This window comes from Jaculus jaculus, chromosome 1 (assembly GCF_020740685.1).
Source record: "Jaculus jaculus isolate mJacJac1 chromosome 1, mJacJac1.mat.Y.cur, whole genome shotgun sequence".
Lineage (NCBI taxonomy): Eukaryota > Metazoa > Chordata > Mammalia > Rodentia > Dipodidae > Jaculus > Jaculus jaculus.
Genome location: NC_059102.1, coordinates 96,152,111 through 96,170,945, shown reverse-complemented (window position 1 = coordinate 96,170,945; position 18,835 = coordinate 96,152,111). Strand labels below are relative to the sequence as shown.

General features: G+C 41.2%; 1 protein-coding gene and 1 pseudogene across 1 annotated transcript; both read left to right on the top strand.

Moving 5' to 3' along the window:
* Window positions 1–364: 364 nt before the first annotated feature.
* Window positions 365–13,566, top strand: Eqtn (equatorin). The gene is given in 8 exon segments (XM_004673167.2): window positions 365–440; window positions 666–710; window positions 1,059–1,166; window positions 3,045–3,131; window positions 5,609–5,653; window positions 7,043–7,102; window positions 10,704–10,857; window positions 13,257–13,566. Coding segments are annotated over 8 exon segments (885 nt in total).
* Window positions 13,567–14,799: 1,233 nt separating this feature from the next.
* Window positions 14,800–17,436, top strand: LOC101598680 (annotated as a pseudogene).
* Window positions 17,437–18,835: the final 1,399 nt, after the last annotated feature.

Sequence of the window (18,835 nt, the reverse complement as noted above, 5' to 3'; positions counted from 1 at the left end):
AAATGAGTGTATACTATTGCCATTTAAAGAATACCAGAGGTCTGGTTTCATTTTGCTATCAACAATACTGATTCTTTAAAATCCAGTAACAAACATTTAGTATCCTTTCACAAAAGCGTATTTCTTAAATTTCAAAGAAAATCTTTTTACATTTTATGTTTTAAATAAAAAGCTAAAAGCTATCATAGTATCAGCTATGAACTAGCCTGAGATGGAGTCACAAAGCTCTGAGGGATCTCCTAGCATTCTTCTTCCCATGTACAGTGATGTCACAATATCCTACTTCATCTCAGGACCTGTGGGCCACCAAAGGAAGCCCTGAGGAGATACAGTAGATTCCTGGAGAAATCACATCAATTTCTCAATGAATTTTATATTGTTTGTTTTTATATCTGGGGGTTTCATCCCAGGGATGAGGAATTTAAAGCCTAACATGGAAGGTAAGCAATTAAAATGTCAATGAATTAGTTGTTAGGAAAGATTACCCTCAATCATAGATAACTGGAATGTGGCACTTCTCTACTGGATGATAGTTGAGTGCTGGAACTGTGGTATGATTTAGCCTTTAATCCTTTATCTCAAATTGTGAGAAAGAAATGTTGTGAGAAAAGGGAGTGAAGAAAATCAACACGTTCTAATCCACAGTGTATTTTGCTTTTTCTAAGAGTTACCTGGTAAGGCGTCTTCATATGAAGATCAGTACTATGGAGATGACGCAGCTGATAATAAGAATACACACATTAACTCTGCTGTACATAAAGATGAGAATATACACAGTAACTCTGCCATACATGAAGGAGATGGGAATACACACAGTAACTCTGCCATACATGAAGGAGATGGGAATACACACAGTAACTCTGCCGTACATGAAGATGAGAATACACACAGTAACTCTGCCGTACATGAAGGAGATGAGAATACACACAGTAACTCTGCCGTACATGAAGGAGATGAGAATACACACAGTAACTCTGCCGTACATGAAGGAGATGAGAATACACACAGTAACTCTGCCGTACATGAAGATGAGAATACACACAGTAACTCTGCCGTACATGAAGATGAGAATACACACAGTAACTCTGCTGTACATAAAGAAGAAAATGAAGACAACACCCCTGCTAATGAGAAAACTGGAAACTATTATAAAGATATAAAACAATGTAAGTTTTAAAATTAATACATAAAATGTCAGTATGGTTTATCTAAATTCTCTTTTATAATCATTTGTTTTCCACTTTTGAAATTTTAATTTCCCTAGTCATTTTAGTGTATAAAATCCTTATTTTGTATAACTTTATGTAATCGTGTGTGTGTAGCACATGGAGGCCTGAGGTTAATATTGGAAGTCTTCCTCAGTACTCTCCACCTTAATTTACTATTTTTTATTAAGTAGAAATTTTGTATGGACACATCATGTGTTAGTACCATCATTTCCCTTCCTTCTGCTCTCATTCTGCTGGGGGGCCTCCTCAGTGGGATTGCTGGTATTCTCCCTGGGTTGTGGGTTATCAGATGTGAGATCATCAGTACTTGGAGAGTGGGGGGTAGTGGACAGTCCCTTCCACTTTGTAGCACTTAAAAATTTTTCTACCCTGTCTTCTGCAGTATTTCCCAGGCCTCCACCTTAGTTTTTGAGGCACAGTCTGGAACTGAAGTCAGAGCTTGGCAACTTGGCTAGGCTAGCTGGCCAGCAAGCCCCAGCCTCCTGTCTCCACCTCGCCAGCACTGGGATTACACACACCACCACCACCACCACATTATTTGACATAAGTGCTGGGGACCTGAACTCAGATCGTCATGTTTGTGTAGCAAACTCTTTATCAGCCCATCTCATAAACGAGATGCTATGATGCTCATTTATAACAAGGTTTTCTTGGTCCATATTTCTGTCATGGTTCATCATGGCATTGTGTTATTCACATTGGAAAAAATTGATTTCATTTGATGTCAAAATTCAGAGAAATGAATCTGTTTGGCAAGACTGCTGAAATGGCTCAAGACAATAGAAATGTGTTCTCCCAAAGTTCTAGAGGCTGGACGTCTAAAATCAAAGTCAAGCCGATCAAGTAAACACTCTCTCCAAAGCCACAGGGGAGAACCTTTCCTTACCTCTTCCAGCATCTTCTGACCCCAGGTGTCCTTGGCTGCAGTAGCATCGCTTGAATTTCTTTACCCCACCCTCTTCATATGATACTTTCCTGTTTTTCTGTACATAGATATTTCCCTCTTGTGTATCAGTCTACCTAGATAAGGGCATACCTTCCTCCAGATACAGTTTCCTTTTATTTATTGTTAGTTTTTTTGAGGTAGGATTTCACTGTAGTCCAGGCTGACATGGAATTCACTATGTAGTCTTAGGGTAGCCTTGAACTCATGATGATCCTCCCACCTCTGCCTCCTGAGTGCTGGGGTTAAAGGTGTGCGCCACCACACCAGGATTATAGTTTCCTTTTAGTTGAACCTTTAGCAACAGTATCTCCAACCCTTTTTCACATTCTGAGGTACTGGAGATTAGGACTCAGAACTGGGACATCATTGCCCATCTACAAATTCACTTTGACATCTTACATACCTATACACCTTCTATTAATTTCCTCAAACAACTGCTTCTCATTTACCATAACAAAAAATTTAAATATATATTTGCAAGGAGAGCGAGAGGTGAGAAGGGAGGGAGAGAGACAGAGAGATGTACCAGGGCCTCTTGCCACTGCAAACCAACTCCAGATGCATGTGCCACTTGTGCATCTGGCTTTATATTGGTACTTAAGGAACCAAGCCCTGCTAAAAACTGTCTTTAACCCATGAGAAATCTCTCCAGCCCCCATAAGAAAATTTGTTTGACATTTTTTCCTCATGAATTTTCAACTCTAGCCTTGCTCCTACTTATTTTGAAGATTACAAAATAATTCAAAATCTTTTAAATAATTCATTGGCTTTTAAGTGAGTGGACACTTTTTTCCCAATCCTATAAAGAAAATGTAATGGACAAGAAGTGATTTGCTGGTTTGCTAAAGACTTCTGATCTATGTTTGTAGATGTGTTCACCACAACAAATTCAAATGGCACTGAGTCTGAAATATCTGTGAGAGCCACAACAGATCTGAGGTTTGCGCTAAAAAACTGTGAGTACTGACTGAAAGGCACGTATACTGGAGTGTTGTGTAGGAAAGGAGTCTCCATCTCTAAACATGCTTAAGCTTCACTCTGAAGGAAAGTCCATGATTCCAGGACCCAGATTGCCTCCTAGGTTTTTCCCTACAGCTCCCCCACGCAGTAGGAAGCCCCATGTCCACTTCACTGATCACTTCAGAAAGCAAGAAGGTTCTGACCTTTCTCAACCACCTGGTTTCCATTTTGCATGGAAATAAAAATTAAATAACTGCATTTATGATTATAGGAAATTAATCTTCTTCCTTAAACACTACATTTCTACCTCAAATAGCTTTAAGTAGCAAGAAGAGATTTTCTAGCTATAGCAATTTCAATGTTGGAGCAAGCCATAGTGATTAATAACTATGGATAAATTATTTGACAATAATAAAATGTTTTAAGCACTGTCAAACTTTCAGGGTTACATTTCCAGGAAAAATATTAATTGCATAATCCATCACATAAATCTTGGCTGTGTAAAGCAAACATTTTCAGCTTTACAGGACAAAGTACAGATAGTCAGCTCCCAAACACAGGTACCTCAGAGTCTACTAGGATTTGGACTGAGAGCTACAGTACCTAAGGAAGATTTTTGTTTGTTTGTTTGTTTTGTTTTTCAAGGTAGGGTCTCACTCTGGTCCAGGCTGACCTGAAATTAACTATGTAGTCTCAGGGTGGCCTCGAACTCTCAGCAATCCTCCTACCTCTGCCTCCCAAGTGCTGGGATTAAAGGTGTGCGCCACCACACCCAATAAGGAAGAGATTTTTAATATTCTACATTTTATCCCCATAACTCAGGACCCAGAAAATTGTCAAAGCAAATGGGACTGGAATAAAACATTCCTGCCACCTTTAATGGGGCTCTGACAGAAGAGACATGTTGGTCTTGTCAGAGCATCCTAAAGGATCAAGCTTCTCAAAGAAACAGAGAGGATGACTCCACTAGAGATGTTCACTTGAGGATAACCCCTAAGCCTATGAGAGCAGTGGGCACACAAAAGAGAACACCAGAATGACCACACTAGAGATAGTTCGCTGGAGGCTAACCCCTAACCCTATGAGAGCAGTGGGGACAAAGAGGCCGCCAGATGCTCTTCTCCTAAGTACAGCAAAATGGTTGCATTACAGTTTAAGGACTGTTTTGTTGTTTTATTTTACCCCAGTGACTCAGTATCAACATCAGCAATTGATTCCCTTTTCTTTCTCATCAGCAGCACACTTATTATGGCTCCATGTGACTTTATTTTGCCTCTCTGTAGAACTTCCTCTGCAGAACATGGTACTCCACATGGAACTTACACTACCTACTCAGCAAAGTTCAGGAGTACAACACAATTGCTCCCAGTAACATATCTCCTAATGGCCACATTGTAAACTGATAAATGTACTACGTCAGGCCTAAAGATCTGTGATGTATACACTCCAAAAGCTCTGCATCCAAAATTCTGTGCCCAATTTACAAGGATAGTGACATACCTCTCCTCCTGACTGATGATGACTGCTCATTTCAAAAAGGAAGCCAGATATTGCAACCTGGCCTGAGGTCCCTGCTTTTCCTCCCATTCACAAATTACAGATATATTAACCCCACACAGGCAACCCATAGTCACAAAAACTTCATTCTTCATGGCTTGTTTCCTGGTCTTCATTTCTGGAAAATGTTATTGTCATTCATTTATTTGTTCTCTTGCATATGTTCCATCTGCTGTCTAAAAATATACCCAGCCACAGATATTTAGTCAATATTTTCATGTGCTGATAATCCTTTATTCCTTTTCCTAGATAAAATCATCAACACAACAGAAAAACCTGCCAGTGAAGAAAAATCTTATGAACACCCTCATAAAAGTGCACCAAGTATTAAAATTACTACATTGTATTGATATCTGGAGTACATCATTGTGACTTATAAATTTAAATTGTACTACTCTGAGCATTACATTCAAGACTAGCATGCTTAAAGAATTTCTGCTGCTACATTTTAAATTAACTCTAAAATCTTTTAAGTGGCAAATGTCTAGGTCAATTTTCAGATGTACCTGACAAGGGATGGGAAATGGACTTTTGAGAGATGTTAATAAAATGTATCTTATATACAAAATATCTATTTATAAATGAACATATATGTATAGCTATATTAAATGCATTTATAAATATCATATATTTATACAAATATAAATATTGTGACATACTTTAATATATTTTGATGATAATTTAAAATTTTCTCCCTGTTTGAGGAATAAATGTATCTGGACATAATTAATGTTTCCTAAAATTATTCAAGGGAGGAGGTTTGGGCTATAAACTCAAAAGTCAGCATTTTACTCCCTGTCAAGATTATTGTGCCTTATGAAATACTTGTGAGACCATCCACTCTAAAGTTTTTAATGAGTGGTCTGATTGAAGTCAATGGATTCTTACCTGTTATTCCTGTTATCTTTTTAAACAGAAACAACCCCAAATGTGCCTGCATTTTGGACAATGTTGGCTAAAGGTAAATCATACAGTTAGGTACCTGGGGAAATGTTTTGGTTTTCTAACATTGTATGTAAGAAAGCCAAGATTGCTAAATACTTGTAATATTAAGAATTAACAGGTCCTGGGGCTAGGAAGATGTCCCAGCATTTAGAGCTACTTGCTGGCAAAACCTGTGAAGCTGGCTCTGACTCTCCCGTACACATGTAAAGTCAGATGCACAAAGTGGTCCATGTGTCTGGACTTCATTTGCAGCAGTAGGAGGCCTTGGCATGACCATTTTTTCTCCATCTATCTCTTATAAACGTGTGTGTGTGTGTGTGTATAGTATAATGTATATTTGGGTTTTTGAGGTATGTTCTCACTCTAGCCCAGGCTGACCTGGAATTGACTATGTAGTCTCAGGGTGGCCTCGAACTCACAGTGGTTCTCTTACCTCTGCCTCCCAAGTGCTGGGATTAAAGGTGTGCACCAGCAAGCCCAGCTAAAACCAACATTTAAAACAATTAATAGGTCCATTTTTGCTGCCAAGTATGATAGCAAATGCAACACAAATCCAGAGAAATGACAAAATTACAGTTTCTGATTCTTCCAGCTCTCAGTTGGTTCTGTTCTCCTACAAATGTTAAAGTCTAGAGAGGAAGTTAATAGCAGAGTGGGTACTTGTTGCTCCAGGGGTCTCAGTTCCTGAGTGTTCTGAAGTTGTTATTTACAGATGACTATCACCATCTTCCTGCTTTATAGCTTCCATTCTAGAAACACATAAATTAAAAAAAATTCAATTTAGTTTATGGTTACATTTTTCAAGCAAGGCTCTTATCATGCATTTCAAGCAGCAGGTGCACAAACACAGAGATGCACATATAAATGCAAAGTATCAAAATATAAGCATGCAAAGAGCAATGTGATTCTCATGAATATCTGAGAACACATGCACAGTACAATGCACAGCTCAATACAGACACATATGTAACATGTATCACATGTGTACATGTATTATAAATGTGAAGCATATCATATTCAGTCATCCTCATTTGCATAATCTATACATGTATTCAGTATCACCTACTTACTAAGATCTCTTTGTCCCACTGAATATGTGCTGTACCTTCAAGATAATTTGCCAACATTGTCAGAACTTCAAATATTTTGAATTGTCTGACATGTACAATCTATCATCTCTTGAGCCGGACCCCAAGCATAGTGTTAAATGGCTCATTAATGATCCTGAGTGCAAAAGAGCAGCGAGAAACCTTAGGTAAACTTTAAACATGAATTATAGTGGTGTTTACTATATAAAACTAGTATGAATGTGAACAGAGTACATATATCACACACATTTATGCACATGCAATGATTTTACCAAGTGACTGTTGTTTACCATAACACCAATTTATTGTTTTAACAGCTATAAATGGAACAGCGGTGAGCATGGATGATAAAGATCAATTATTTCAACCAATTCCAAGTAAGACAAAAGTCCTTCGATTAATAGACACATAAATATCACATACATTTTTGGGTCTGCATAGCACAGTAGTTTCCCCACAGTAAAGTATATGTAGTAGAGTATCACGGTGGCCAGTACATCAGAGAAGACATTTATTGCACTAGGGAGTTACACTTGCTAAATATTCTTATTACCCTTTTGCCAATGACTGAGACCATTTTCCTATCTGATAGATTCTTTCCTGAAACATATTAAGAGAAATGTGTAAGTAAGTAATATATAAGGCAGTCTTTTTTATTTGCTTGTTTGCTTTCAGGTAGGGTTTCATTCAAGCAAAGGGTGACCTGGAACTCACTAGCCAAGGCTGGCTTTGAGCTCACAGCATCCCTCCTACTCAGCCTCCTGAGTCCTGGGATTAAAGGCATGTGCCACCATGCCTGGCCACAATTTTTTGTTTTTGATAAAAAAATAAAAAATCAAACTTATTTTTAGAAGAGTTTTAGGTATAGAGAAAAACTTAGTAGAAAATACATTCCACTCATCCATGGGTTCCCATTATTAATAATTTTGCTGGTGTAACAGTAAAATTTATGAACCAATATTGATACATTATTATAGGGTATAGTCTACAGTTGATGTTATGACTCATTCTGGGCACTGTGAAGTTCGTTGGGTTTTGACCTATGCATAATGTAAATGCTCATTAAAGTGTCATATAAAGTTTCACTGCTCTAACATCCATCTCATCTGCTTCCACCAACTTATTCCTTCACTCCTCTGTCCCCCTGAAACAATAGCAACCACTTATAAGTTTACTGTTTGTTTGTAGCTTTGTCCTTCTCAGAATGTCATGTACCTGTGATCACAATATGTGGCTTTTTAATGCCTTTTCTTTTCCTTATCAATATGCATGCAAATCTTTTTGTAACTTGATAGCTACTGTGCTATTACTAATATTGCACTATATATGTGTGACCTATGAAAGTACATCTTGGTTGCTTCCAATATTTGGCAATTATGAATAAAGCTGAAATAAACATTTGTGTGTAGGCTTTCATGTGGGCAAAAGTTTTCATATCCTTTGGATAAATATTAAGAAGCATAATTATTCCTGAATTATGATAATACTACGTTGAGTGTTGTAAGAAACTGCCAAACTTTTCCAAAGTCACTATGCTACTCCCCATTTTCACCATAATGAATGTGAATTTCTACCACTGAATAGTTTCATTAATAAATTAATTCCATTTGTAAAAGAACTCATTTAACCAGAAAGTAGCAAGAAAAGGCAATGTGCTCATTTTTTTCCCAAAGCCCCTCCTAGAAGTAAACTATTGAAAAAGGAATAGGTATATTTGGTGAAATAACTGAAACCAGTTACCTCAAGTCTGTACTGAATTATTTGACAAATGTAGCCATTTGCCTTGATATGCTTTAAGAAAATGAGTCTTTTTGTTTAGAAAAGGCATACACAGGAATGACAAATGACGAGTCATTTTAGAAATCCTTTGTCATCTCTCTATTTGGTAGTGAAGGATTAGATCTAGGGCGACTGATTCCTATCATTTATTACATAATACTACATTCCAGGTATGCTAGTGCCTTTGTGTGATAGTCCTTCACAGAAAGCCCATGAAGCCAGGAATACTTCATTTTATAGATAAAGAAATTGAGGCATAAAGCAATAAACTTCCCAAATCAGCAATTAGTCTTCATATAACATCTAGTGAGTAGGAATTCCAAACCCTTCTCTGGTTCTGGCCATGGCTTTTATTAAGTATGATAGGAGCATACCTATTTATAAAATATCCTATTTAGAAGTACAAAAGTGGGCTGGAGAGATGGCTTAGCGGTTAAGCGCTTGCCTGTGAAGCCTAAGGACTCCGGTTCGAGGCTCGTTTCCCCAGGTCCCATGTTAGCCAGATGCACAAGGGGGCGCACGCGTCTGGAGTTTGTTTGCAGAGGCTGGAAGCCCTGGCGCGCCCATTCTCTCTCTCTCCCTCTATCTGTCTTTCTCTCTGTGTCTGTCGCTCTCAAATAAATAAATAATTAATTAAAAAAATAAAGTTACATTTTAAGAAAAAAAAACCTTTCAAAAAAAACAAAAAAAAAGAAGTACAAAAGCAATTTAGGAGGATAGTCCATTTGTACATAATGTGCATGATTATCTCAAAGATAGATAATAGTCATTGACAACATTTGATCTAAGATAAGATCATCCTTTGAGAATACATGTGTGTGGGTGTGGGTGTGTGTTCACACTAGGAACTGTCTTTGCACATGCAAGGCAAGTGCTTTACCAATTAGCTATAGGTGCAGCACAACAATTATAATAGTTAAGAACCAGAGAACAGGGCTGGAGAGATGGCTTAGCGGTTAAGCGCTTGGCCTGTGAAGCCTAAGGACCCCTGTTCGAGGCTCGGTTCCCCAGGTCCCACGTTAGCCAGATGCACAAGGGGGCACACGCGTCTGGAGTTCGTTTGCAGAGGCTGGAAGCCCTGGCATGCCCATTCTCTCTCTCTCCCTCTGTCTTTCTCTCTGTGTCTGTCGCTCTCAAATACATAAATTTAAAAAAAATTAAAAAAAAAGAACCAGAGAACAAAAACATGAGAATCTGACATTGCTTATTCCCTAAGTATTATCTGGAAAATAGTGAAGACCTTTGGAACATTTTGAGTATAGTAAAGGAAGTATGAGAAAAGAAGAAATGACAACACTCATCCAAATTCATAGTTAAATAAAATCAAAGTCAGACACACCTTCAGGAAAATGTAAAAGTTGGCAGTGTCTTTAGATCTAGATAGTTTATGAATTAACTCATTTTAGAAAGTTAAAAATGTCATTTCCATTTCTTTTTGTAATCTTAGTATCTGGGGAAATTAAAATGGCAAACTTTCTGTTAAGCCTCAGGTGGAAAAACTACAATAAGATGTTCTTAAAACTCAGTTGCATGCCACAGCAACAGAACATAGACCTTTCTCTTCTTAATTTGCAAGGATTAGTTCCTTGCAAATTAATGACTTTAAGTAGAAACTTCTTCTGAGAGGACAGTAGAGCTGGTTTCTAGAGAAGTCAGGAAAAAAAGACTGCTGCACAAATTTTTTTAAATATTTTATTTTTATTTATTTATTTGAGAGTGACAGACAGAGAAAGAGGGAAAGAGAGAGAGAATGGGCACGCCAGGGCTTCCAGCCACTGCAAATGAACTCCAGATGCATGCGCCCCCTTGTGCATCTGGCTAACGTGGTCCTGGGGAGCAGAGCCTCAAACCAGGTTCCTCAGGCTTCACAGGCAAGCGCTTAACCTCTAAGTCATCTCTCCAGCCCTGCACAAAATTTTTGTCATCAGGTAGTATGGACTTAAAACCAGATTTCCTTTAGTATCTATATGCTTCAGGATATTCACAGACTTCTGCGACTATGTAAAATGGAGTGAAGGACAGCTACTCCAGGACTGCTGAGAAGAGTAGAGAGAGCCTTCTCTTTTGCACTGTCTGTGCAATGAGTGTGGGCAAGTGAGCCACAGATACTGAAGATGGAGAAGGGTTTCTTCTGCATCCTGACTCCTCTAAGGAAACATGAGCACCCTATTTGGTTGCATTTTCTTTCTTTCCTCTCAGGCTCTGATTTGAATTCTACAAGTGGAGACAAACTGTCAGAGCTAGAGGAAATCAAGCTCAAACTAATGCTGGGCATCACGTTGATGACCCTCCTCATTTTAATCCCCCTCCTGATATTCTGTTTGGCCACACTGTGCAAACTGAGACACCTAAGGTAAGCCTGCTGATCTCCACAGTCTTTATCATTATCATTATTCTTATTATTACTTTAGAGAGAGAGAGAGAGAGAGACAGAGACAGAGACATAGAGAATTGGCATGCCAAGGCCTCAGCCACTGAAATTGAAGTACAGACACTTGTGCCACCTAGTGGGCATGTGCATCCTTGCCTTACCTTTGTGCATCTGATTTATGTGGGATCTGGAGAGTGGAACAGGGGTCCTTGGGCTTTGCAGGCAACAACCTGAACAGCTAGGCCATCTTTCCAGCCCCTCCACAGTCTTTATAACTAATTTGTAATGTCAAGCTCGCCCTCTCTCTCCCCCTTTCTCTCCCCCCCTTTCTCTCTCTCTCCTATCTTTAATAGATTGTCAGGAAAATGGGAATCCCTCCTAAGTAATTTATGATTCCCTTTTATATTTCCCCTATTCATTAGAAGCATTGGGCCATCTCTCAGAGAATATCTCACTTGACCTTTACCCCAATATTTTAAATTATCAGGATGTATATGGGGGCTTTACATGTTTATAAAACATTGCCTTGAAATGAAAAGACTATAAATTCTTTTTCTACTTTTAACACATCTCCTTGGGCTCTAACACTTTTCATTCATGCATCTTACCTAAAGGCTTTTTTTTTTGTTGTTTTTTTTGTTTTTTTTGTTTTGTTTTTCAAGGTAGGTCCTCACTCTGGCCCAGGCTGACCTGGAATTCACTATGTAGTCTCAGGGTGGCCTCGAAATCACGATGATCCTCCTACCTCTGCTTCCCAAGTGTTAGGATTAAAGGCATGTGCCAACATGCCTGGCTTGTTTTTTTTCTTTTGAGGTAGGGCCTCACTTTAGCCCAGGCTGTCCTGAAATTCACTCTGTAGTCTCAGGGTGGACTTGAAATCATGGCGATCCTCTTACCTCTGCCTCCCGAATGCTAGGATTAAAGGTGTGCATCACTACACCCAGCACCCTAAAAACTTTTTTGTTGTTGTTTTTTTTTCTAGGTAGGGTCTCACTCTAGCCCAGGCTGACCTGGAATTCACTATGGAGTCTCAGGGTGGCCTCAAACTCACGGCGATCCTCCTACCTCTGCCTCCCAGTGCTGGGATTAAAGGCATGTGCCACCACGCCCGGCTTCCTAAAAACTTTTAAAACCAGCAAATATGCCACATTGATGCTGTTCCTTAAAATATTAAATTCAATTCAACCCAAGGGGCTGGTTTCTATAAAATATTTGCACAACAGAAGAGCCAGGTGTGGTGGCACACGCCTTTAATCCCAGCACTCAGGAGGCAGAGGTAAGGGGATCACCATGAGTTCGAGGCCACCCTGAGACTAGTAAATTCCAGGTCAGCCTGAGCTAGAGTGAGACTTTACCTTAAAAAAAAAAAAAAAAAAGAATTCTTTTTTTTTCACAGTAGAATACTTTCAAAAAGTCCAACAGAACTGGGCATGGTGGCACACACTTTTAATCCCAGCACTCAGAAGGCAGAGGTAGGAGGATCACCATGAGTTCTAGGCCACCCTAAGACTAGATAGTGAATTCCAGACCAGCCTGGACTAGAGTGAGACCCTACCTTGAAAAACAAAACAAAAAGTCCAACAAAATTGCTTTATCATTGATTCCTTAATTATTATCAATTACCATTAACTCTATTCTTTGGATTGTGGTGGTTTTGATGATGTATTTCTCTAGTCCATTAAAACATGATGTTACAAATTTATTCCCCTTTATTTTGTTTCTTATTAAGCTTTTCTTAGGTCAACCTTTATTGTCTTAGTAAATTGGTTTTAAAATTCTAGACTTGAGGCCTCATTCACACAGGGATTAACAATGTAACAGAGTTTCAATATAAGAAGGCCAGGCATGGTGGCACATACCTTGAATTCCAGCACTCAGGAGGCATAGATAGGCAGATCACTGTGAGTTGGAGGCCAGGTTGGGACTATAGAATGAGTGCTAGGCCAGTCTGAGCTGGACTGAGACCCTACCTTAAAAAAACAACCACACAGGTCTGGAGAGATGGCTTAGTGGTTAAGGCATTTGCCTGCAGAGCCAAAGGACCCTGGTTCGATTCTCCAGGACCCATGTAAGCCAGATGCACAAGGGGGCATGTGCATCTGGAGTTTGTTTGCGGTGGTTGGATGCCCTGGTGTGCCCATTCTCTCCCTCCCTCCCTCCCCCCCCCCCGCCTCTTTCACTCTCAAATAAATAAATAAAGTATATTAGAAAAACAGCCATACAATTACAATGAAAGAAATGCAATATCATTTAGATAATGCTAATAAGTAAAATACATAGAAGAGAATTAATTTACATTTTAATTTTTGTGGCTACGTTTCTGAGTGGGTTTACAAGTGTCCACAATCAAAACTATTCAATCTATGTTCTTTTCTTTTCAGAGACAAACAGTGTGACAGTCAGTATTCCGTCAACCCACAGCTGGCAACTCTGTCTTATTTCCATCCATCAGAAGGTGTATCAGACACTTCCTTTTCTAAAAGTGCAGAGAGCAGCTCATTTTGGGGTACCACTTCTTCAGAAATGAGAAGAGCAGGCACAAGAAAATCAAAATCTAAAACAATGGATTTTTCTACAGGCTCAGATGACACAGGCTTAAATGAGGAGTCATATTTACTTAATAATGAGCTAGTGGAGCCAGAATTACTTAATAATGAGCTAGTGGATGAGGAGAACAATGCTCAGGAATAGATAACTTGAATTTTTTTGGTTATAGAAAAAAAAGATCTGTGACTCACATTAATGTCTTAATTTTGAAACTGCAAGAATTTAAAATTTTTGGTGTCTTCAGAGAAGGACATTCAATAAACATCATGTTATTATTGGTTATAGAATCATTTTAAAGCAAATGTATAGGAAATAATTTAAGAAAAACTTATCAAATAAAAATAATTCTGAAGAGTAGCTTATGAAAGCTATTCATGACTGGAAAACACAGTTCAGTAGTAGGAGGCTGGCCAAGCATGTGTCTGACCCTCTGGGCTCTATCTCTAGCCCAAAAAGAAAAAAGAAAAAGAAAAATTCCACCCCTTCCCCAAACCCACCTGATCTCCTCACAAGCCCCCTTTCACCTAGGGATTCAAGATGACTCCTTTGTATCTGGAGCGCATCTGAACTGGCAGTACAAATGTTTGCACCCAGCACTAAGGCTGTCAAAAAGACATTTTTAAATGAGTACAAATGAGCATTCTGAGGATTTAATGAGTACATATGCCTAGCTAATAACACTATCACCAAAGGAAAAACACATCTGGCTCATGTTTCATTGGCCAGTTATACCAACAAGAGATAAAACTACATTAGTGGTAGGAACCACTAGCATTCTTAACTTTCAAAATCAGGGAGCTACTCTCACAAAACAGTTGGGGGGAAAGAACATTTCCCCCTATTTTTAAAGTACCCATAATCCTTTGGGATAACATGGTATGCCAGAAGATCAAAAGAAGATCCTTGCAGATAATTTCCTAGAGGGGATGCATGACCTAAGTCTTTAGAGAATCTGTCGTTTTACTTGGGTGCTGGGGAAGTGAACCTGAACGAGCAGGCTTTGCAAGCAAGCACCTTTAACCACAGAGCAATCTCTCCAGACCCTTTACTTTTGTCTTCCCTCCCTAAACCTCCAAGATCATTGTGCTTTACTGGAAGAAAAGCAAATGTCTCAGAGACTAATTCAAATCTATTAGTGACTACTGAGGCTCTCTATACTAATACAACAAATGAATTAGGGTTACTATTTCCTTGAGGATTTCAGGACATGTGTCAGACCTTGTATGGATACATCTGAGTGTGGTGAGAACTCAGAGCAGATTCCATTTCCCTTCTCAATTACCACACCATGGCTTCCATTTACTGATCACTAGGTACTTTGTGTTACACTGAATTCTAGTGTTCTATGAAAGGTGAGGCTATTTTACAAATCAAGATATGGACTCCAGTAAGTCAGATAGCTACCTTCCCTAAGTTCACCTGCTAGTGAGGGGCAAGGCTTTATAAATGGAGGTTCTCTCTCTGATCCATGAAAAGACAAAGGACTATTGGAGCAAGATGGGTGTTCTTTCACTTTGGGACATCCCTAACTTTTGGTTTAGGTTTCTATGTTGCTCCTTCGCCATGAAAGAGAGAAACACTTTCCCTATCAATTTTTGGAGTCCTTCCCTACCTTTTTTACAGACTCCAGCTTCTCTCACTCACCATTTGATGAGAAAGCAGTGAATCCCCACCTTTGAGTAGCTATGGCATATATAAGTACATACATAAATATGCGCCCCTACCTTTCAGGAAAAAGAGGGAGCAGGATGGGGTTCACTTCCTTCTGTTCTCTGCCAGTAGTAGACAGATTCTACTTGTGGGGTGTCCCTGAGTAGCAGCCCATTCTACCCTCAGTTAGGTACTTTTGACATACCCCATGCCTTTCTGATGGCCATGTAGCTGGTGCAAACTTGTACTATAGTTCAGGCACCTGGAGCTCTGGTGGGAACTGAGGTTAGTAGCATGAGGGTCCCCAGGTACAAGTGAGTCCTACTGAGTCCCTAGGTGGGCTTGGGGAGGGGATGACTACTAACTAGTTCCACGTTTTGCTCTCTGGCCCTCCACTCATCCTTAAGGGGTACCAATAATTTTCTTGATTGAAATAGGGTGCAGAGGTCACTTTCAAATTAACTTGTTTTTAATTCTAAAGCACTGGATAAAGTAAATGAGTATAGCATTACTCTTGTTAAAATAGTCAAAAGGAACATGTTCACCATGTTTTTAAAGTCATATGGGGCCTGGGTGATGGCTCAGTGGGTAGAGTTCTTGCCAGCATAGTTAAGGACCAGAGTTTGGCAGCTCAGTATTAGAAATGTAGGTGGTAGGGGAGAGGGGGTGCTGGAGAGATGGCTTGAGGGTTAAAGGCACTTTTTTACAAATCCTGATGGCCCATTTGATTCCCTAGTGCCCAAGTAAAGCCAGATACACAACATGGAGCATGCATCTGGAGTTCCTTTGCAGTGGCAGGAGGCCATGGCATGCCCATTTTCTCACTCTATCTCCTCTCTTAAACAAATGACATTGTTTTAAGAAAAAAAAAAATCTAGGGTCCAGAAATAACCACACAATCCAAAGTACTTGGCAATGCAATGGTTACTTTTGCAAAAAGGTGCACAGCCATGAAGGAGTTCATACAGGGAGAGCAGACCCAGTTGGAAGTCCGATGGTTTTTCATCCAAACACAGGGGTTCTTTTCTGAGTCAGAGTTCTGCCTCACAATCTCACACGACTGGCTGAATGATAAAAAGGCAGTGTCTAGGGGATATCTAAAGAAATGGAGGAGTTGGGGACCTTTTACCAAATGCAGAATAACAAGGCTGGGTTCAAGGAACAGTGACTCTGATCTCATAGGCTCACTGGGGTGGGGGTGGGGGGCTTCTCACAGAACGGCGTCCTTCCGGAATTGAGTTTCTGTATCATCTTAACCCTTTGTCAGGAAAGACAGCACGTCTCTCATTTTTCTTACACCACATAAAGCCTAGTGTGCAAAGAAATGGTGAGGAGACCAGTGGATCTCTAGGGCTTCCTACTAAGTCTAACCAAATCTGTGAGCTCTAGGTTTACTGCAAGATCCAGTCTCAGACAGTAACTTAGAGAGCCACTGAAGAGGGCACCCAGCATCAACTTCTGACCTGTGCATGGGCACGCATATGCATGGGGACCACACATCTATGCACATGAAAAGACAGCTGGGTATGTAACAGTGTTGGAGTCCTGGGTTAGAATGCTCAGAGCTCTGGGATCCCAGTTCCCCTATTAAAAAAAAGGCCCCCTTTGCTGGTCTCCAGGCGGTCCCTGGCCTGGCACCGATGTGCCCCTCAGGACCGGGAGCCACAGTGCCTGCCAGCTGTACCCAGACCACACCCCCACCTCCCCGCTGCAGAAGGCGCTGCTGGCTGCAGGCTGGGCAGGAATGGCGCTCAACCCCTATCGCCAGGACATGGTTGCAGTTCTAGGGGAGACCATGGACACTGTGCCTTGAAGGCCCTCAGGGACCAGATGAAAAAGGATCCAGAAGGTGCCCATATCCTACAGGAGCATCCTTGTATTTCACGGTCTACCCTTGACCTGGGTAAGCTCCAGAGCCTGCCTGAAGGCTCCCTTGGCCGCGAGTATCTCCAGTTCCTAGATGTGAATAGGGTCTCCCCAGACACCCGAGCCCCCACACGCTTTGTGGACGATGAGGAACTCACCTATGTGATTCAACGGTACTGCGAGGTACACGACCTGCTGCATACCCTGTTGGGGATGCCCACCAACATCCTCAGGGAGATTGTGGTGAAGTGGTTTGAGGCTGTGCAGACAGGCCTGCCCATGTGCATCCTGAGTGCACTCTTTGGACCCATCCACCTCCGTGCTCAGAGCCTGCAAGCACTGGTCTCAGAGCTAATCCCATGCGCAGTTCAGAATAGGTGCAGGGCCCCTTGTGTCCTTAACCTCTACTATGAGCAACGCTGGGAGCAGCCCCTGATGTCTCTGCAGGAGCAGCTGGGTATCACACCTCCTCCTCTCCACATCAGGGGCCTGGCCTAGCCTGGACTCTGGCACAAGAAGAGTCTGGCCTTACTTCCTACGCTCTGCCTCCCTCTGGGCAGGGGGCCTTTGCCACTGTGATCCTTCTCTTTGAACCATGACTGTAGGGCATCATTTATCATAATCGTCACAGCCACTTCTCTATGGCCTTGAGAGCTAACTGGGGAGAGAGCAGGCAGGGCAGTGGGGCCCTCAGGCTGCTGGAAGCCGCCCAATGAAAGGCATATAAGCACGAAGGATCACCACCCACGATCATGCTGATGTTCAGTGGGAAGCCCCTCTTGCAGACACCTTCTAGTCAGGGCTTCCTGGGGGCCAGGCTGGTTGTGACCCATGGATTTGAGAGCTGCACCCAGCTCCAAAGACTTGAGCAAAGGGGGGCAGAGTGGGAGGCATCTACTACCTGAATAAATAAAGGCTCCCATGAGACCAAGTCTCTGCTTAACTTCCATGGCCCAGTGCTCTGGCAGCCTTTGACCTTCCCAGTGCTAAGGCAGAAATTACCTCACCACTTGAACTTGAGTTGCGTGTCCTTAGGTTGGGTCAAGAAGACCAACAATCAAGTCCCCAGCTAGCAGAAAACTGAAGCAAGTCTCACTTCTGACTTTTGTCATCAGTAAAGGGAATAACTAGAGTGTCTGCCTCCTAGGGCTCTGTTGGAGGCTTCCCTGCAGTGAAGCACAAAAATGCCACAGAGAAGGACCAAGGGACAAGAGCCATTTAAAATACTTAGCCGGGCATGGTGGTGCAAGCCTTTAATCCCAGCACTTGAGAGGCAGAGGTAGGAGGATCACCATGAGTTCAAGGCCACCCTGAGACTACAGAGTGAATTCCAGGTCAGCTTGGACCAGCGTGAGACCCTACCCTGAAAAGCAAAATAAATAAATAAATAAAATAAAATACTTGCAAGAGCTTGGCATGGTAGTGCCTTTAATCCCAGCAGTTGGAAGGCAGAGGTAGGAGGATAGCTGAGAGTTTGAGGCCACCCTGAGACTACATAGGAATTCCAGGTCAGCCTGGGATAGAGTGAGGTTCTACCTCAAAAACCCCCTGTTGCAGTCAGGTTCGCATTGCTGGTAGAAGTCACCCAACCAAGAGCAGCTTCTGGAAAAAAAAAGAGGTTTATTTTGGATTACAGGGCTTGAGGGGGAAGCTCCATGATGAAATGACAAACAGTGGGCAGACATCACTCCCTGGACAACATAAGGTGGACACCAGGAACAGGAGAGTGTGCCAAACAGTTACATGGGGAAACTGGCTATAACACTTATAAGCCCACCCCCAACAATGCACTCCTTCCAGGAGGCGTTAATTCCCAAGTCTGTATCAGCTGGGAAGCTAGCATTCAGAACACCTAAGTTTATAGGGGACACCTGAAGCAAACCACATTCCACCCCTG